Source organism: Chrysoperla carnea, chromosome 1, assembly GCF_905475395.1.
Source record: "Chrysoperla carnea chromosome 1, inChrCarn1.1, whole genome shotgun sequence".
NCBI lineage: Eukaryota > Metazoa > Arthropoda > Insecta > Neuroptera > Chrysopidae > Chrysoperla > Chrysoperla carnea.
Window position 1 is genome coordinate 98,080,257 of NC_058337.1, and position 23,438 is coordinate 98,103,694.

General features: G+C 28.1%; 1 protein-coding gene across 1 annotated transcript in view; it reads left to right on the top strand.

Annotated features, from left to right (window-relative positions):
* The first annotated feature begins 482 nt into the window (after positions 1–482).
* LOC123292551 (homeobox protein aristaless-like) overlaps positions 483–23,438 on the top strand; it is a 234,767-nt gene continuing 211,811 nt past the window's right edge. The window contains exon 1 of the mRNA XM_044873267.1: positions 483–726. Coding sequence (XP_044729202.1) covers positions 483–726 — 244 coding nt within the window. The remainder of the gene's footprint in view (positions 727–23,438) is intronic.

A 23,438-nucleotide genomic window follows, 5' to 3' on the forward strand; every position in this document is an offset into this window, starting at 1 on the left:
ATAAAACTATATACACGTGGGGCCCCCAATGGGGAGAAGGAGGCACTTCACTAAATAATAATCACTATACATATAGTACTACTGATATTATACAAACTTGTAGTGGGGCATCACATAACTATACCGACCTCCAACCACCTCATTCTGTATAATCCACTGGGGCCGTCAACGGTGGAGCGGACAACGACGCAACTAACGAGTGTGTATTGTTCACATATAGCCTAGCTGATAACGTTCTATACCTTGTTAACTATTAACCGGTTAAATAAAATATACCTAGTGGCTATTACAACGATTTATGATTACCTGTAACTCTGTCGAGCCGACGGACACTGTATATCTATCTGTACATGATGTGTTTAAACGTGCGATTGTGATATGTGTTTTGTCACCTCGAATATGGTGATTCTTTTTTAGTGATTTAAGTGATTTTTTTTGGTAGTGATTTATTTATTTTAAAAAATATTTATATGTTTGAAACAATGGATTTAACAACACACGCACGTCCGTCCAATAATGGTATTGTTGTTGGTGCCGCCACCGACGGATCTGGTGCAACTAGTGGTGCAGCGGCAGCACAATGTAATAAAACTCGTGTTGCAAAATCAGTGTTTAGTATACGTAGTTTAGTTGATGTACAGGAATCGGAGAATCAATTGCACCAGAATAATTTACAGCAACAAATTGATGCGGCTACATCTGAAAGTAATTATAGTGGACGTACAGGTTAGTTTTTCCATTTCTTTTGATTATACGTTATACGAAGAGAGGGGAAGAGATTTTGTTGAAAGGGGAAGGGGGATTCCATGAAGGGTGTATGTGTATACATTTTTGAGTAGGTATAATTTGAGGATAATTATCTGAAATTAACTAGGCCTTAAGTATATTAATGCATCAAAATTAAAATATTTTTTAACTTGCGAAATACGCATTTGTTTCTTTTACTCCGAAAATAAAATATTTTCTGAGTGTATGTGTATGTGTTTGAGTAAATACCACTAGACAAATTTTGGTAACGAAAACTTGATGTAATTGTTTTGAAGTTTTTTAAGCGATGACTTCCATAAAACTTTGATGGATATAAAGATTTTATAATGGACACATCTTCCTGTTAGTTGTTAAAAGCGTATTCTACTATGTTTGAAAAAGTACCTACTTCAAAATGTTGCTTATCTTAATAGAAAGCAACAAAAAATTAAATTCTGGCAAAATTAACACTCTTTCTTGTCATAAAATTGAATTAAATATTTAACCTTTTTATACCATGTATATGAAATATACATAGCATATTAAGTTTAGTCCCCAGTTTGTAACGCTGAAAAATATTGATGCTACGAAAAAAATTTTGGTATAGGTGTTCATAGAATCACCTATAATTAGTCCATTTTCGTCTGTCGTCTGTCCGTCTGTCATCACGATTACTCAAAAACGAAAAGAGATATCAAGCTGAAATTTTTATAGTGTGCTTAGGACGTAAAAAGTGAGGTCGATTTTTTAAATGAGCAACATAGGTCAATTGGGCCTTGGGTCCGTAGAACCCATCTTGTAAACCGTTAGGGATAGAACTAATGTTTAAATGTAAAAATGTTCCTTTTAAAAAAATAAACAACTTTGGTTGAAACATTTTCTTATAAACATCACTGTTTACTCACGAGGGCGCTAATTAGGTGCAAATTGAATAATATGTATTAATATGGGTATATCAGTTATGTGTGTGTGGCTATTTAATAGTGGATATCTTTCTTTATTAACGTTAAGTCAAAAAACAAACGACTGTCTACACATGGTATTTTAACAATTAACTCAATCAATTGTTTATTTTCACTTTTTAATTCTGTCAAAAACCCTGTCATCCTTTATGGTGACGTAAAATTGGTAAAATCAACAGTCATTACTTCAAAACATTTCGAAGCAGTAATTCTCTCCATAGCGAATCTCGTACCATAATCCACAAAAAATGTGCTATTTGTTTCAAAAATTCATCACAATCATTAATTCTTTTACCAGACATTAGGTAATGTTATGAGAGCATATTCATTTTTTTGCAAACAAAATCATTTTCATGAAATTTTCATGGACATTAGTAATTTTTCTTTTTTTTTTTGGATTCTGTCAAAAAATCCACTGTATCAATACTTTTGCCTTCATCAGTTTTTGCCTTCTTTTTTATCATGTCCTTTATAGTGGTTATTATTTGCATTTTAATTAATGAAGAAGTACAAATGAACTGGCAGTTTTTGCCTATATGACATCACATCAGGGCTCGTTTGTGTTTTAGGACACATGACACAGAGTTTTAAAATTACGATTTTTAATTTTAATGTAATAAAACAATTATGTGCTTTTATGATTCAAAATCAGAATATTTAAGTATATTTCTGCATAAATTTTAATTTTTATCAAATTTCGGAATTTATTTTTCACTACCAAAAGTGCCCTATTATGCAAGTAATTAAATAATAGTATGACCTACCATTTTATGATATGTCATATATTAATGAAGGCTGTGCCGCTGCATTTACCATAACAACGTAATTTGTATAAATCATTCATTCCGATTATAAATTATTGATTTGAAGTCCCATTTATTATTTCGGGGATCATTTCAGAAGAAGATTCACCCAGCATATAACTGATTGTTATAATTTCTTAAGATTTTGCTTAAATGACCCATATCTATTGTAAGATCAAAAATAAATTGAATTTTGTTACCCTTTTACTATTACAAGTCTCTAGCTCAATTAGATCCTAATTAGTTAACGATTTAATTAGAAGATTTTTAGCACCCAAATTATAGTAACATGTTCAAAAAAATTTTGAAATTCAACCATATGTTACTACTTTAAATTTTATTAAACTAAGTAAAATCATAAATCTAAAAAAATCATCATGAGAACCGGTTCAATAACGAACCATGGCCGTTCAGTTTTCAGTATGAAAATTAATTCTCGGTAAAAGAGACTTAAATATGTCGCAACGTATATAATTGTCCTTATAAAAAATGTTAATGACGTAGAAGCTTTCAATTAATAGTTTGGGAGCATAAGAAGTAGAATTTTAAAACTTTGACAAATTGTTGGACATATCGTAGTATGTTGCAGTTCATCTAGCGAAAAATTTCTTTAAGTATAGGTATGATACCAAGTCATGCCAATGTTGGCTAATTTCAAAAGGGCGGTTAAGAAACGATATATTTCAGTTTTTTCTCCTACAGCCTTTCCTTTTTCTTCTATCTAGAGGTATTTGTAATTACCTTATATTGATACGCCCAGTTTGTGCAGATACGGCCTTCTGGTTCACTAAGGCTTTCTGGTTCACTTCTTCATGCAATAAGGCGTAAGTTACAATAGCTAAGAGCTAAGATTGCGGGAAAAAATTATTTCATAAAATCGCCCCAAAATAAATATTCTGTCTCAGTAATTATTTTAGGTACTCCCATAAAAAGTGGACACAATGTTCCTACTGCTGAGCAAATGGAAAACACTGGCAAAATATTTCCAGAAACCAAATAGCATGAAATCTATGATATGTGCGGCGGTATCCATTCATTATATGTGTACCTGTGGAACTCGAAGTTCATGACCAATATTTTTACACATTAAAATGTATTTAAATATCTACAAATATAATAATTTTTTTATGAAATGATTTATATAATATGTCCAGTGTATAACCTTTCCGGTGGTTAATCATAGAAACCATTTATTTATGAAAAAAATATTGATTCCTATACAATTCGATTCACTTAATTACATAAATAGTGTTTGGTCAATTCAACCTTAAAAAGAAATGATGGCACATATAAAAATTATAAAATTTTTACCTTTTAAATTATTTTTAAACTGAAAATTGAAATAAAAAATATATTGATATCAAATTTTTGTCATGCGATGAAAATATAATGTCATAATTAAAATATTCTGAAACTTAATTTTCCATAAATGAACTTCATGTGAAAATATTATTTTGACAATAAATACGCTTGTAGACTTACCAATTTTCATAGTAATTTTTCCTATTTAGATTATCCACTTTCGTAAAGTTTCAGTTTTCAAATTGCATCAGATAATTGTCAGTGTGATCGTTATATTAAAAGATTCAATTTATAACTCAAAGATGTCAATTTAATCACTCAGAAACATTGATATACGGGCAATATAAATGCAGTGAGTGAAGAATTCGATTCTAAAATCTGTTTTGCTAGAAAGAGACATAAACAAATCTTTGATGGGTTTTATCGTGCTTCTTTAAATATCATTAAAAATGATTGATTTATATATTCCTTTGAAATTCGAGCTTTGCACTTTCGTAGGATAAATTCAAATTCGCAAATTGAATTCATACCAATCATAAATCTATTATATTTATGTAAACTTTCATTGCTATGCTGGATATATTAAAATAAATTGTCAATATTGAAGGAGACTTATACATATATGGTATACCAAAACAAGTATTTTGGTATGATATTTATGTGTATGGAAACGCTACTCGTTGGAACTACAATCATTTAAACTTTGAGAACTTTTTAAGATTTGTATTAATTTAATTAATAGTTGTGATGGGCTGGTGTAGTGCATGGTATATGCATGAAGGAGGTGCACTCATCCTCTGAAATTGAGGAGCTGATAAATGAAATTATCAGCGGAAAGGTGGTAAAACAATATATGGTATCACAATAGGCTCTATAGTCTAAGTGTATCCTTGGTTGGACAGCCAATATAGCCTAACCTAAGATTTGTACCGAATCTACTAAGTTTTTTATTTAAAAAAAAAAAAATTATTTTCCAAATATACAATCCATAGACTGTATAACCATCAATAAAACTATATTAATAAAATGTCGTTATCATGGGAACTTCTGAAATAAAACTCATGCACGGTGCGAATAGTTCTTAAATCTTCATTGATAGAATAATTCGAAATAGCGAAGTATTTAAAAAAAAAACAATAGGAGTGAGTAATTAAATTTTAATTTGTTTTTAACAAACATAATCATAGCAACATAACGGAAGTATTTTGTTTCTTTTATGTTTTGTTAATTTATGTATATGTTATGTAGGTAGGTACGTAGGTATTTCAGATTTACTAAATACCACAAACAATATATAATAAAATTATCAATTATTATATTATTATTTAGTGTTTTTTAAAATTGTATTTCTTTTGTTATTTATTAAATAATGTAACTAATAGTACAGACAATAGAGATTTTGAGCTCAAAAGTGACGAAGAAGAGAATTTTATTATATGTAGTTTATAGGATGTAAAACAATAATTTAATTGAGTCTGTATCATGAGGACCTTGAAAAAATTTGAAAAATTGAAAATTAACATCGTGAAATCAGTTTTTCTTATATACAATAAAAACTAGCTGTGAGCTTATAAATTACCATAAAATAGTACTCATTGTAAAAAGTTGCATATCTCAACCAATTTTATTGCTAGAAAGTCGATAAAAGGAACGAAAGATGCTCCATTATATCAGCTACAACTTTTGTATAAAACTTTTTTTAGTTAAAGCGAGACATATAGATAATTTATTTAAAAAAAAATTGTTTTTTTATGTTCATTTTTTGAATTTCTTAGCATTATTTAGGATCATTTATTTTACATCCTATTGATTGTTTATAACCAAATTTTGATTTTGTTCGTATAATTTTTGAGCCGAAGGTTAATAATTTGACTCGATTGTATTTACTATAATATTAAAAATATAAATATTTTTTTTAACAGAGCCTATATTTTTGTTATTGTAATATAATATTTTTATGATAAACTGATAATTGTGGATAATTCTTTCGAAAGTACCTAGATTGTTTTGGTTATTCCCAGCTTTTATATATATTTAATAATGTTTCTCATAATAATACATTGACATACATTTAGCGGGAACGCCGGTAATTATATTAATGTCCATTACACACACAGTGATGTTGTAAAATCTTTGCTTATATGTATTTTAAACTGATTTTTTTGAATGTTTTTAATATAGAAGCCAACACACTCTAACGAAGCAAAATATTAGCTGCCAAAACAATTATAGTAAGAACTAAAAATTATGCCCAACCCACACTGATAGGTTTTTAAAGTTAAAGGTTGTTAGTGAAAACGTTTTGTTGCACTTGAAAAATTGATCTAACAAAATTTTCAATGCTTGACTAAGCAAAAAATACTTCTCAACGCTTTAATTAATCACGTTTTATTGCGTCAATGAGTGTTGGGTCTCAATATAATTTACGGGCGCTTCCGCTAAATGTATACTACTATTAACGACTAGTCGCCTGTTACGCTGGACTATTTCAACTATGAACAAATACCATCACACATTATTCTTCTTCGCCTTTCTTAAGGTAGTACCTACACGAAAGTGATATTTCAAGAATTTCTCAAAACTCAGAATATAAAATATTTAATTCATAATACACATGCTGTTAATTAGAAGATGATTTACCATGCCATACATGAGATATTAGCAATTAAAAGTGACGCAATTTGTACGTGTACATGGGAGAAGCGTATAAAAATACACAAATTTACAAATATTATATTTATTTATAAATGAATGACGTCCACCATCTCTATGAAAAACTAATATAATGTAGAATACTATATTTAGAAAATATATAAAAAAAAAAAAAAATTATTTACCATATAGTTTCGATAAAAAAATTTAAATAAATAACTCGTTTTAGCGATATTTTTTTGTGGAGAGGATATAGAAACTAATGGTAAACGTATATATCATAGTGTGTGTCTGTATACGTATAGGAGATAAATTAGTGTGTAACTACAGTCTTGTGAAAATAATATATGGTATATGTATAATAGTCATAGCACAGTTAATGCACTGAATGATAGTATTAGTCCAAAACTTTTTGACTGGACTGTCGCGGAGGAACTACCTTAAGAGATTTCTTCGCAAGGAAATGCTAATACAAATTTTAAACACCATTTCTATTCAAAATGCGTCAATCACGTCTTAAATTTTCATAGTTAGAATACTTCCGATAAACATTAAGTACCAATAAGTTTTACACAATTCATTTAAATAAATAAGTGAAAAAAAACAATCAACTGAGTTAATTGTTGAAATACTACATAGAGCAAGGGTTGAATGCTAATGCTTGCATTATTCTTGATAACTTAGAGAAAATTTTCAAATGGAAATGGACTAATTAAGTGATTCTATGAACACCTATAGCAAAATTTAGTTCGTATCATCAATATTTTTAAGCGTTACAAACTTAGGGCTAAAATTAGCATTCCTTGATACATGTTTCATATACACAGGGTATAAAAATCAGTTACGTTTTGATTGATTAGATATGAAACACCTCGAATGACCTGGCTATAAGCGAGGTTTTTTTAAGACAAAATGGTGATGTAAAAAATTGTATTCAATTAAAAAATAATTATAAAATAGGTAATAATTATTATTATTAATTTTTGATAATATAATTAATATCGTATAAAAAATACATTTGGCTATGGATAAACCAAAAACTGACAGTAATAATTATTTTAAATGAATTAATACTTTTTAATGATATGTATTTTAGTTATTTCTGTCTAATTATTTGTTTTGGTTAAATCCAAAATCGTTGTAATTGACCCTGAAATTAATATATCATATCATAATAAGTAGCTGAACAGCTAAATTAACTTTTTTGCAACATTGATTTCACTCAGGCATATTTTTGTTTTTGAATACGTACATGGTTCACTTTTTCTGAATTGTTTAGTAATTGTTAATGCTATAAAATGGTCATAGTGGCCGACAAATTCCCTGTTGCGTTTTTTCAAAACGATATTTCAAATATGATATCATCATGATCATTTGAAAAGTCAGCCTTTTCGGAAAGAAATCGTGGAGGAAAGTTTGGAAGACTCGTCAAAAGGAAGCCACGCACGAAGTTTCAAGTATGTATTCAACATTTAAGAAAAATCGTGCTGTCCCACGGTGGGTATACTTTATTATATCTAACTCAAACCCTACTTTAAAAATATTTATTTAAAAAAATATATTGTACGTATATGATAGGAGAACAGAGTAAACCCAAAATCACCAAGCCAAATAAAGTAGGTTGACTCCTTGCGGTACTGTAATAGCTTTTTCCCCTTAGTAATTTTTTTTTTCAAAACTCAATCCATAAAAAGTTATTGATAATTTTAAACAATGTCCTTAAGATAGCCCTTTGAAGCATCTGGATCCCTCTTTAAGTCCTTCTATGGCCTCCGGATCAAAATTATCCGAGCCATAATTTGCCCTGCGCTTATAAAGAAATCTGAATATCTGAAAAAACAAAATAAAATATATGAAAACAAGTAAAAACAAACAATCGACTGAGTTAATTGTTGAAATACCATGTATAGTCAGTGTTGATTTCTTTATCACATTACATATACCAACATGTGACACATACATAACTGATAATCAGGTATAGTACATATTATAAAATTTCCGCCCTAATTGTCGCCCTCACGGGTAAACAGTGATGTTTACGAAAAAATGTTTCAAACAAAAGTTGTTTAATTTTTGATAAGGAACATTTTTTACATTTAAACTTTTGTTCTATCTCTAACGGTTTACAAGATTGGTCCTACGGACCCAAGATCCAATTGACCTATGATGCTCATTTACGAACTTGACCTCACTTTTTACATCCTGAGTACGCTGTAAAAATTTCAGCTCGATATCTTTTTTCGTTTTTGAGTTATCGTGCCCACAGACGGACGGACGGATACACTATGTTATACACAAACAAATAATACAATCTTATAAGTGACGTATATGTTTGAAATAAACAATGTTGTTGCTATGCAAATAATTGATACTATGTGTTATATATAACATATCAATTATGTTCTGAACTAATTTGCGCTGTCACGGGTAAACAATAATCTTTACAAAAAAATGTTTCAAACAAAAGTTGTTTATTTTTTTGTAAGGAACATTTTTTAGATTTAAACTTTTAATCTTTCTCTAACGGTTTACAAGATGGGTACTATGGACCCATGACCCAAATGACCCATGCTGCTCATTTACGAACTTGACCTCACTTTTTACGTCCTAAGCACGCTGTAAAAATTTCAGCTTGATATCTCTTTTCGTTTTTGAGTAATCGTGACCACAGACGGACGGACGGACGGACGGACAACCGGAAATGGATTAATTAGGTGATTTTATGAACACCTATACCAATTTTTTTTTTGTAGCACCAATATTTTTAGGCGTTACAAACTTGGGACTAAACTTATAATACTATGTATATTTCATATATACATGGTATAAATATATCTTGTTAAATACGACTACTTATGATTTTTCTTTTGTTTAATAACATCTCTTTATTATTGTGAGCCAAATTATATGACTTGAGTGATTATCTTTCCCCATTAGGATGCTCCAGAAAGACCTGTCAAAAGACTCAGTGGACTCGAAGAAAACTTGGTTGAAATAGTGAATAATATTGATTAAAAAAAAAAAAAAAAATGGAAAATGGGATAAAATCTTACATTTCCGTAAGGCCGTAAGGAGTCGACATTTTTTCTATATTGTGCGTTGTATTGGGACAGTCATTATAAACATAATTAATAAATAAATAAATTATGTATAAATTAATATTAATTAAATTTAAATTTTATTCATTATTAGTCGTGTAGTTGTAGGTAAATATCGAATTGAATTTATTACGATCGTTATAAGCGATACTAAGTTAGAAAGAAAAATGTATATTTATAAAACAAGCAGTATGCCAGTGATGAAAAAACATTTTGTATGTATATATAAAATCTTTCATTATCGTTTAGGATTCCGTATAAAAGACCCCAATTATTGTATGTGACTTACCTGTATTACCGCTGTACTTTGCATTGAGATAAAGTTTTCTATCTGAAAATTGTTTAAAGATCACATGTGAACTATGCATAATAATAGCTTGAAATCATATGCATATTATCTTTGGACTTATGCTGGAAGTGAGATATCCTTGAATATTTGCAGATGCTAATATAACTTGGATATAATTTTCTTAAAAAAACAAAACCTTTCAATTCTAGCTCACTTTTCTTTAAAAGTTCTTTTTAATTTGAGAGTGTGCCAAATGTTATGTTTGAAAAAAATTGTGTATTTCTAAAAAATCAACATTTTTTTCTTTTCGAGTTGTCTGATTTATCACTTTAAGGACAATTTTTTACTTGAAAATTGTGTAGCAAATGTCAAATTAAAATTATTGAAAAAGAATAATTAACTAAACTTGTTGAAAGAGAAATTGTATAAATAATAAATGTAAATTAACATAATTACTTACTTATTTAAATTTGATAGAAAATATTATTAAATTTTAAATGTAAACCGTATATACTATTCAAAGAATTATATATCCATCCATACAATTATATAATTAAAGTATAGTATATGGTTACTATGGTAAACGCCACCAAGAAAACTCATGCACGATGAATACACATTTCACACATCGGAAAGGCATATTGTAGCCACAATTTGCGTTCCCAAATATTGGTAGGTATGATGGTACACCAGTAAATTTAGACCTTTTAGGCGTCGAGCCGAGGCCACTTGGATTAATGCCTCAACTTGGTCCAAATGTGCCCTAGGATGTGTAATTTTTTCAATTCAACAAAATTATTGTTCACGGTTGTCAACATTGACTTATTTATTTATTATTTATATTTGTTTACTAAATTTTGCATACAAATTTAAACGTCAAAGCCTTCAGATTATAATTGATGGTTTTTTCAAGTAACATTGAATACCTTGTTCGGGTAACTTTGAACACTAACTAATATGTGACCTAAAGGTGTGTATAACTGGTTTTAGATATGGTTCTGAATAGTACCGAACCTCTGAAGAATGAATTACCCTCACATTTGATTCATTAAGTTTTTTTTTTGTATGCCGTGTTATTAATTATTAGATTTAGTTTTGTAAAGTTTCTTTTATGTTATCCGCATTGAGATGTTAAATTATTATTATTATTAATTTATTGTTTTAATCAAAAAAATGATTTATAATTTTGCAGTAATTGATAATTAAAATAAAAAACAAATCATCAAACTTATTTTATTGGCTGTGATGCCACATTGACTTCATTGGTAATAAATAAAATGTAGGAACGGTTAATTTTATTAATTAATTTTGAAAAATCGCATAAATAGCAATTATTTACAACTTATGTTGTTAGTTTTGCTGCTTTGAGAATTAATCATCTCCTGTAAATTGTATCTACAGGGTATCTACAGGCAAGTGTTTTAGGAATCTAACGAAGATATTTATTTTGGCTTTGATGTTGACCTTTTTTTGAAATTTTGAAATTTCATATGATGATAAGAAATCCACATTTACGTAATTTCTAAGAAGCTAATTTTGTAATTTAGAACGTTAAACGTTCATCTCCGTAAATATTAAACTTAGAGAATAACTAAGATGATAAATTTTAATTAATTTTAACACGCTTTTATTAGCTTCATACGTATGTTAGTATGTTAGTATGTAACGGGAACTTTGAACTTAATTTTGACCACCTTCAAAACGTCGAATTAACTCGAAATTTGACATACTTATTAAGGACTGATGACAATACAATAATTTAATATCCTGAGTTTATTTGATTATCTTGATCTGGATTATCATGATTAACGATTTTGAAAATATATACATTTACTTGCGCTCCCACCATAATTATACTGAATATTTGATAAATAAATAATAGTCTAAAAAACTAAAAAACACAAAATAAATAATAGTTTAAAAAAACTAAAAAATACGCTTTTGTAACTAGCTGAACTAAAAAGTAGATAATAATTTCTTTAAATTGAAAAAAATCATTTTATCGTAAAAAAGCGTGGGTTGTTTTTTAAGATATTTTATAATGACTTTACTTTTACTAATGTCGGTCTATAAGATATAATAATTGAAATTTAGCACCGCCGCTTTTTTACTATAAAATGATTTTTTTGAAATTAAAGAAATTATTTTCTACCTTTTAGTTCAGGTAGTAACAAAAGCGTGCTTTTCAGTTTTTTAAAACTATTATTTATTTAAGACTATTCTTTTTTCGAATTGTACATCCGTATCAGTGTGCTTTACAAGTGGAAAATTTGACATTGCATCATTGCATTGTCGACAATAAAAAAAATGATTCCAACATAAAATATACTAATTAACATTACTTAATTATATTAAATTATCAAAGTACCTATAGTGGATTAAAAATTTATGGCAAGTTTCTGTCTCTATTCTGGTTTTTTTTTAGAATAAGTACTAGGTAGTTAAATGAATTTCATGCAAAACTAACTGCCTTTTCTGTTGCTTCGATAAAATTAAATTACACATATTTAGAAGCATTTAGTTTGTAACAATAATTGTAGTAGTAATTATGGGAGAAATATGTAATTTATTTTTTATTCAACTGTTTATTTCTCAATATTTCTTTGTCAAATTAATGACCTTAAATTATATTTAAATAATAGTACATTAAATATATTTAAATAAATTATAGATAAGTAATACTGAATCCAACATACATGAAGACATAGAAAATGAAACAGAAATTATTCCGATTTAACGAAAGAAATTGTAAATTTGCGTTGGTAAAATTATTAATCGTTTTGAGGATATTTCAGGTGATGATATGCCTTTATTAAGAATCAACCCCAATTGAAATAAGGGAGAGTGTTCTTAGAGTGTTGATCGAGAGTGTTATTAGCTGTGTTACGCCAGTGATATTCTACATTAAAATCGAAAAACCCAATGTAACGCTGCTTTGGTATGTTATTTGAACTCTTAGGGGAGTGTCAAAATACGTTTTGCAAGCAAAAAAAAAGTTGAGCTACCTGCGTAATACGTGGAAAACTTTCGTATTTTCGTTTTTCGTAACAACGATTTTCCATAGGGCTCACTATTTGAAGCTACTTAAAAATTTTCATTTCTGTATCTTTTATATTTTTGGAGAAAATGGACGCCAAAGTTTTGCTTTAATTTGATCGCTCACGAGAAAACAATGATGTTTACAAAAAATTGTTTCAAACAAAAGTTGTTTATTTTTTTATATGGAACATTATTCCTTTTATATTTTTGTTCTAACCCTAACGGTTTAACATAAGCAAGATTCAAAATTATAAGATTTTTGAAAACAGTGTACATTTTTTAAGCATCATATCCCAAAAACTATTAGACGTATGGAACTATGAGTTGGCTTAAATTGTTTCAAATTTTATATCCTTTCAAAATGATAGTAGCAACTAATGTGAAAAGTTCATAGTTTTTGAATTAAACTGCAAAAACTGAAAATTTTGTAGTTTTTCACGTATTACGCGTAGCAGGCAGTACAATTTTGCAAAACGTAGTTTCACACTACTCTAAGAAGTCCAAATAACAAATCAAAAGAGCAGCTTTACGTCGCGTTTAACGTTTTTGGTTTTTTTTGGAAGATTTTACTGGTGTATGTTTCAAGTTTGAGTTTAGGGTTTCGTACCCAAAACTACTAGTTAAGAGGCGATAATCTTCAAACAGCTGAGTAGAGTTTCTTGAAACATAGCTAAGAGCACTCTTGATGAAATTACATTAAAAAAAAATTAAAATCTTAGATCTTACATCGGGAGTTTATTAAAATTTTTAATTTAATATTTAACATATTATATCAGGTATGAAATTTTGAATTTCTTGAACTACGAACTCGTACGAACTACTGATTAGTAAAATGTTAAAAGCAGTGTTGTCAACTTAGTAGTTTTACCACTAAAACTAGTGGTTTTTTCTACTATTTTTTATCTTTAGTGGCAAATAATTTAAATAATTTAATATTTTAATATCATTTCTGGCAATATTATTGCTCTCTAGTTGTTTTTTAGTGGTTTTCTATCGCCTGTTTAGTGGGGCTTAGAGTTGAAAGTTGGCAACACTGGTTAAAAGTTGTTCCATTCGATTATCCTATCGGTGTATATTGTTCATATAGAGCTTCATAACTTATTCTATATAAAAAAATAACTCAACAAAGTGTGTTGTTGATTGGTTCAAAAGAAAACCAAACAATATAATTTGAAAAAAGGGTAATTTTATTATTAAATATATGATTATTTATTATTAGACCATTTATATATATATATTTCATGCGCCTACAAAATGAGACAGTTTAATTGTATAGAGTATATAAAGACATATAAATTATTATTTTATTTCCCCTCTACCATCGCCATCACCCGCAAATACTGTACAATGTCTACCATATTTGTATGTGCAATGCATTGTATCAATATAATATATAGTTAAACAACCCCTTGTTTTGTGTTCCATGTCAAGAATTAATAAAATTAGGGGGATATACGGGGGATGCTAACAAGATAGTACTTATTGTATTTCTTTATGTATGTGATTAATTTTTAAAATTATATGATTGGCTTATTTAATATTGAATTATATTTTATATGCTTTTATAAAGAGCGTTTTCTATGTAACGATCGATTTTTGTTCAAGGCTCACGCTAATTTGGATAACAATTTTTATTTTCAATTTTTAATTCTTAATTTTCGTTTTATATTGTTATAACAACAAGTTATAACATAATTCGCCATCAAAATTTAAAAAAATTTATGTCCCCATTACCGTGCTCATACATCCTTTATTAGTCGGGCACAACGATTTTTTTTTGTTTTCAATAATTCATTAAGGTTATAACTTTAATTTCAATAGTTTATTTTTTCATTTCCATCGACTAGTTTTGGAGAAATCTATGAAAACATATCATCCATTTACCATTTTTCAACAAGACCAATGTTAAGTTTGCCTACTTTTGAAGCTCGGGCAACCCCCCCCCCTAAAATTTTCAAAATTGATTTAGATATAGTTCAACTTCATATAAAAAAAATCAAGCCCTTTATCCAAAATTGGCCTGGCACTTTTAAGGAGGATTAAACTTGTCTAAATGTTTTTTCAAAATTTCATCCGACTTCGTCAAAAATTTTAAAATACGGTTGTTTCTACTTTTAGCGAATTGTCGAAGGAAATGTAACCATTGCTTTTGTACTGATGATGAAATTTGAAAAAAATTCTTCAAATGTTTATCGATTCTACCTAATAAATGTCAAAAATGACCATCGTTAAAATTTATATATATATGTAGGTATGTATTATATATATATATATATATATATATATATATATATATATGTATATATTTATATATATATATATGTATCTATACGTTTATGTGTCTGTAAGCTCTCTAGCGGTCGCAATTTAAGTCCGATTTGAATAAAATTTGGTATCAAGAAGAGTTTTGGTATTTGAAAGGTCAAGTTCGTTAATGAGAAAAATCGACAAAAAAACAAGGGGTGCAAAAGACACAAAATTTTGAATTTTTTCAAAATATATATTATTGTACTTTTTTATCAGTTTAAAGCAAAAAAGTACTCATGTGATTTTTCTGTAGGCGCTTAGTTTTCGAAATAATAATTCTTGAAAAAGTAAAAATGTATATTTCCGATTTTAAGAAACATGTTTTTTTTTCGTTTCAATCTTTGATAGAATTCATTGAGCTAACGTAGATCATGCGCTACGAAAATTTCTTATAATAAAGATTGTAATTGACAAGCTAACGATGATTCAACTTCAGAAAACAATTAGACAAATTATAGAAACAAAAAAAATAAGTTTTATAACTTCCATAATAAAATTGATCGGCTAAAATTGCATGTTTTCAACATATTTACTTTCGAAATGGCAGGCAGCATTATATTTTTTAGTAAAATGTCAAATACAGTATAACTTTTGAATATTAAATCAAACAAACAAAAATTGTGATTTAAAATATCTCTTTGTTTTTTTTTTGTCTTTAATTCGATTAAAAATCTATTAATTTTAAAAATAATTAAATAATTAAAAAAAAATTCACTAAAAATATATGTAATGGTGGAGGCTCTGGGAAATGATATGCTATATTCTATATTCATATGATTATAATATACATTTTGTTTGCACTAACTGCTACTTCTATTCTTATCTAAAATTTGCTTATATCAAAATAATTAATAGATAGCCTTAAACACACTAAAAATCATTCCTTATCAGTTTTTTACTGGCGATTGAAAGGGCAAGAAATGACATTCAATAATTTAATATAAAGTTTGGAAGTGTACAAAAATTCGAAAATATTATTTTACAAAAATTCTAAAAAATTGTAGGTAAATCCAATGAAATCATTCGAAAGTTCTTTCTCTTTAAAATGCTCTATTAAACATCCCGTACAGGCTTTTTTGGGTAATTCATTTGCAAATTAATATTGACAGTTTTGGAGTTCAATTTGCGTGGTACTAAACCTAAAGGTTTCTTCTTTTAAACAAATTTGTTTTGTAAACAAAATTTTTCTCTCTCCCGCTATCCAATTTTAAAATAATATTGACAGGGTAAATAGGAGTAATTTTTTATCACTTCAGATGAACAATTCTCACTTCACGAATAGAAAAGTGAAGTTAGTTTTTAAAAATATTTACTAGTATGCAAGATATGAACGTTCAGAATTCCCAATTAAATAGAGAGGTTTACATATGAAACTTTGTTTGGCTGAAATGAGATGGGAAACCTTTGAATGCAATAGTTGATTGGTTATAGCTTCTCCGTTTTTTAATCAATTTTAATTTTATTTTCAAATTTTGTCATTTTATCATGTCTACTTTTACATTTTTATGGGTAATATGGCCAATTCGACAGTCAGGATTATCCCTTTTTAAAGACATTTTTTATAATATATTATTTATTGATTGCAAATAATCAATCTGTTTCATTTTACGTATGAAATTTAGGAAACTTCTTTTTATATTTTATAATCAATATAATTATTATATTTAATTATTTAATAATATAATTAATAACAGTTGTATATAATACAAATAAAGTCATAGATAAATATTATTTATTATTATTATTAAAGTATCTACAACATATTATTTTTCATTTAATTAACTAAATAATCACCTTTTTATACTTTTATTATAAATATTTCAGATGGAAAACCAATTGAAAACTCAATGATCAAATATAGGCAGAAGAACAAACGTTGTTTACTTATAGTTTAAAAAGTAACTAATTATGTACCTTGGATCGGAGTTCATGACTTATACATACCATTTTATTCCTATGGAACTTTCGATAATTTGTGTTACATAAATTTTGCATCACTTTCTAGCAATACGGAATTAAGTATGGAGTTCTTATGGCAAATATAGTATAATTAGTAGTCTAAAATACTTATATCATATTTCCTTAATTTAAATTTCACTTTTTGTCATCTATTTTACGGTATTTTCATGTTTTTTTAAGACGAAAAATTATCATGGAAACGCTTTTTAAATAAAAAATGTTTGTTTATTTATTATTATAGTGCTTCATGAAACATATTATTACCACTGTATTTCATTTTATTAACGTATTCTCCTGAGACTAAGAGACAATAGCAGAATTTAAAAAACTAGGTGTAGTGAAAGTCTGTACAGGAATTCACACCTGCAAATATACGCAGCAAAGGGCCTCCTACTTATCCCTATCTGCCAAGCCATAAGGATAAGTAGGATGGAGTAATAGTTGACGGGAGAAATCGATGCCACGATATTAAACACATTTAATATCACTTGCTTTATGGTCTGCTACTACACCAACACTGATATGCTAGTGTTTGAAATTTTATTTCTTCAAATTTTCGATCAATCTGTCAGGACTTTTTACATGACCAAACGATCTTCCTTTTGGTTTCTCACGTGTTTAGGGTGTGTTGTTTAATCATTTGGTACCATTTTTATGAATATACCTAGTCTACTACTTAGTTCATATTCCCAAAAATACCGCCTGCTATTGACTCGAGCTTCTTGATATTTTATCAACATGATTTCACTATTTTTTCTCTCCATCTAGTTTTTTTTCTTATTCTATCTTTTTTAACAATTTCTCTGCTGAATGACACTCCTGTGTTACGTATATTGCTAGATATATGCTAGAACACCGTACATCACGCATCGCACAAACAACAATGCTATATATATGAGGATAGTTTTATTAAAATATGTAATAAAATAAAAAACGTATCTGTTTATTAATATTAAATACATATACATTCTATTTTGTATGTATTTATTAGTGACGTGCCGGCTTGTCAAAAATATAAAGCCGTGATTGCGTATACAGATCATCAGATACAATATCCACGAATACGGTTACATATCTTTAACTTATGGCAAGAAATTTTGTTTGAGGCGTATTTTAACTAGACCAGACATAAATAAAGTAAAAAATTAAGGATATTGTTCTTTATAAGCAGACTTGTATGCTGATGAGCTCTTTTTTTAGAAGAGTTGAGTATTTTGTAGTAGCACAATTTAAAATGGTCTAAAGATAGTAAATTTTTTGTTTTAAACTTTTTCTATATGTTTTAATATGAAAAAAAATTCCACAAAATTTTCGTAACAGATCTCCTAAAAAAGACATGGATACGAATACAGATACAGATTCTTTATATATGTCGAATATCCCCGGTTACGAATACGGATATCTGGCACATCACTAGTACGCATATAGCTGTATAGATATATACATTTAATAGTAGGTACTATTAAATGTAATTATATCAACGCATTAAATGATTGTTTTTCATTATATATTTAATAATAATTGAATCAAATATGGCGGCTTCATAATAAATAATATTATTATTTATATATTTAATGAGTATAGGTATATATATGTAATATGTATATACATATACTCATTTATTAATAGGTACATGTTATGCAGTTTTACAGTGTTATTTGTTAATTTCTATCATTATAGTCGATGTATGCGACTTGTGGATGGTAAAAATAGTATAATCCTTGGGTCGTATTATAGTGATGAACAAAATTCTCTAATATCCGGTTCTAACTTTATATATTTGGCTCCATTACGACGAACGGGAAACATAATTTTTGGATAAGATTCTATATGATGGAGCTTTTATTTATGACTGCAGGAAAATTTAAAACTGATTGAAATTTCCATTTTTCTGATTCTACCTAACAAAAAAACAGTCGATAAAATTAATATTTTGTTTCGGGAATTGGCTCTAGAAGGATTTTTTTTGTCTCCAATCACGAATACGGTGTTTTTGCTGCATTTTTGGGATTCGTTCCATTAAAAAAAATCACTTTTATACAAAAATTGAAATATAGAAATTTGTTGCGATAATTTTTCCCAGAATATTTTTTGTTCGCTCGAATCCGAGGGCAATAATTCAACTATACCCCGCTACGAAAATGATTCCGCCTGGGAAATTCTAGCAGCAAAATGTTTTATATTTAAATAGCCCTAAATAATGACACGAATACCGTACTGAAGTGTTATATTATTGAATTTTAAGCCCAGATTCGTGATCAGCCCCTATTAAAAATTTTCCTAGAAAAAGTCTCACAAAAAATATTTATATTTCAATTTTTTGCATAAAAAAGTGATTTGTTTTTGGCAAAAATGCCTCGCACTCGTGATCAGAGACCAAAAAAAAAAACGCACACGAAACCAATTCCGGATGTAACATATTCATTTTACAGACTGTTTCTTGTTGGGAAAATGTGATGGTTTTTTCCTCTCGAAGGGCCGTGACCTTTATTTCAATTATGGATATCCATATCTATTATATTAATTATTAAAAATTACAAAGTGTGCAGGAATAATAGGGCTAATAAGGTGGATTATTTCCATTGTTTTATTTTTAAAAAGGCTTTGAAAAAAGTCTTACTTTACTTTATCAACTTGTAAATGTAAATCGTACTATCCCTGGTACTACCATAAAATACGTTCTTGGCGTTATAAAAAAAGTAGGAGAGGACGACGCCGTATCATTTATTTTAAAAAAAAATATCATTTATTTTAAACATTAAATTAAAGGATAGTAAAACCAACAGAACCATTAAAAGAAGGCCTTCATTAATTTGAACATATAAATAACTGTCATCAATTTATTATTATATTCATGTCCTGTATTATAGTATTACATACATATAGCTATAATATACAGTTCTTCTATTCCATACCATACCAAATAAAGAAAATAATAATAAAAACGATATATTCTTTTGAACCAATCAGAGAATAACTATAATGTCGACCCTGTAAGTTCTGTTTTATACACCCATTTCATTTACATTTTTTTTATTTCGACATAAAAATATACTGTACATTACGTTATAAATGATGTTCGTTATAGCTCCGAGCATTATTTGTTTTGTAGATATAAGTATGTTTTTGTGTATCGGTTATGGTAAAAAAGTATAATGTGGCTTATTCTTTGGGTACGTAGGAAATGAATCGATTATAAAATTCATTCGAACCATTATAAAATTTGCAATAAATCATTTGTTTTATTTAAAATACGACTAATTTTCGATTGTTTACATGTGATTGATATAGTCAATGTCAAATAAAAAATAACAATAGGATATTCCACTATTTTTGAAAAAGCACTTCAAAATGTTGATTTTGCTAATAAAAAGCCACCGAAAATTTATTTCGGAAAAATACACACGCTTTCTTGCCAAAAACTTAAATTAAATTTTGAACCTTTTTTAAACTGTCGCGGGCATCTAGTTTGATGACGTAATATGGGTATCACTATACGAAATAACAAAATAAGTTTGACAGATATATTCATTGACATCTGATTATAATAAATATAAGTACTTACAATCTATGTATATATTATACCTAGCTGTCTACACTGAACTAACTGATGGTCTATGACTCATACCGCTATGACATCACAGCGGAACACAAAGTAAAATGAGCTTTTATGACTCGAATTCGGAATATTTAAGTATATTTTTACATAAATTTTAACTTTTTTCTAATATCATGATTTATTTTTGACTAACGATAATACCCTATTAAAGTAAATTTATGTAATTACTTTTGTTTGAAAATTGTATTTAATTTTCTGTGCAAATATATACAAACCATAGACTTATATATCCCACCATAAAATTGTATTCGTAAAGTAATGTATCGTTACTTTGGAAACGCCTGAAATAAAATTTATGGACGGTGCGAATATTAATAGATTGAAGAATATAAAAATCACGTTCTTAACTGAGCTATTATCTAAGAGATAGAGCAAAATGTGTATTGGAACGTTTTAATTTATAAAAGATCAAACAAATTTTTTATATTCGATATCCGCCGAATATTATCAGTTTACGGAAAATTGTATCTTACAAAATTGTTTGTTACTTTATAAGGCATAAAGCAAAATTTCCCTGTCCTTTACCAACTGGTAAGGTACAAATACCTGAATCATTTTTGATTCCTCACGATTTGAACCGTTGCGACCGCCTAAAACTTCTAATCCTGGAGAACTGCCTCTATTTTGAATTTTAAAAAGGCAGGCTGTATTTTTCTGTTCCATATTTTTGATATAATAGCTCGGTCTATGCAATTTTTAATTTATTTCAAAAAATAGCTCAGTAGGAACATGTAAGATACTTTTGGTTCTCTTAATTTTGTAATATCTGCGGCTTTTGTAATAAGGACAGACTGTATTCTGGTACTATTTCTGTTTTAATAGCGTGACCTATGTAATTTTTAATTTCTTTAAAAAAATAGCTAGTTTGAAGTTATTAATATACATTTTCTGTCAATTTCACTGCTTATGCACTTCCAAATTTTAACTATTTTATTGGTATTGATTAATGATTGGGACAAATTAAATCATAACCTTGGAAAATGAGACAATTCCATTTTTCGATTTTCTTAAATTAACGATTTTATTCTGTTTGCCGTATACTTGAAAAGTATATCATTGGCAACAAAACAAGTAAAAAAAATTTTAAAAAGTTTGCAATTCTTGAAAAGGGTATTCAATTCTTAAACGGTTGAAAATATTGTAAAATTTTGAGAAAAGCGATTTTAGTAAATATAGACCGAGTTAAATTGTCTGCGAAAGATGTGCACACAGGCGCACCAATAATTTTTCAAGAAAATTTTCATTTTTCGAGTTATAAGTATAAAAAAAATTCAGATTATTCAATTTCACCGTAACATACGTTTTTATATACATTATATGGTATTGCTCCTGTAATATTTATTTAACGCGCGCTTTTTATTTCATATTCCATCTTTGTTTTACAAAAGTAGGATCACATCTTTGTTCAGTTGATTATAATTTATTAGTAATAAATTTCAGAAACTATTCAAGATTAACTAAAAATAATAAAAGATACCTAAATCTTACCTTTTTTTTTGAATTTTTGAGTTTGTTTTACTAATTGATTGTATATTTTTCGTTGGATTTGATTTGTGTGCGCCGAAATTCCATAAATTAATATATTTTTAATTAGATCATTTTGCAAAGAAGTATATTAATTAATTTTGTTTAATGGCAACCTAAATATAGAATGTTTTTTAAGTGTACCTATAGGGAAGATCATTTTTATCTTTAATGAGAAATATCATACTAAATAAATTGGATATAGAAAAATGATTCTTCTTATAGGGTCAGATGATAAATTTGTAATAAAATTTTTCTACAGCTTATTATAAATATATCGATTTACAATTATTTGATTTACATAAAATCTATTTTTATAAATATATGTAATATGCAAGGTATACTAAGTTTAGTCCCAAGTCTGTAACGCTTAAAAATATTGATGCCACGCACAAAATTTTGCTATAGATGTTCAAAGAATCACCTAATTAGTTCATTTCCGGTTGTCCGTCCGTCCGTCCGTCTGTGGACACGATAACTCGAAAACGAAAAAAGATATTTTTACACTAGTTTTACACTATATATATGTTATTTCTTGTTTTCATGAAACTAAGTGTTTTAAACCAAAATGAATTGTTTAATTTGTTAATGGTGACTAGTCTGCTCGGCCAGCTATGCATTATAGTCAGAATCCGACAAAGCATAAAAAATAGATTACGGAAAGCTGGCCTAGCGGATGAGACTGAATTCATGAAAAACCGCTTCTACGACAGTCTTTTCTATAATAAAAAAAAAGAAGAAGCAACGAATACAATAGGGATAATCGTATTACTTGTAGCCTTATTATAGCCCAAGTCGTCTCACCTATAGTTAATCATCAGGCAGCAGAATTACTTTGAAAATTTTGTATGTGTGCTGCGACCATTCTCTAATAACAAAATTTGTTTCTGACACCTTTTTTTCGAACCATGTACATTTTATGAATTGCTCTTGTTATTGGACAAAGTGGTCAGATTGAAATTCTGCTCAGATACGACTCAGGTAACTATACCTTTTAAAAGTTCAAAATTACTTACAATTAAATGTAACCAACAACAATAAGTAAAAATAATAAATAAGTGGATAAACAAATTAAAAAATTCATTGAGTTGAAAAAATTGCATTCGTGTCTAGAACTCGAATAGCCTAATTGGTAGG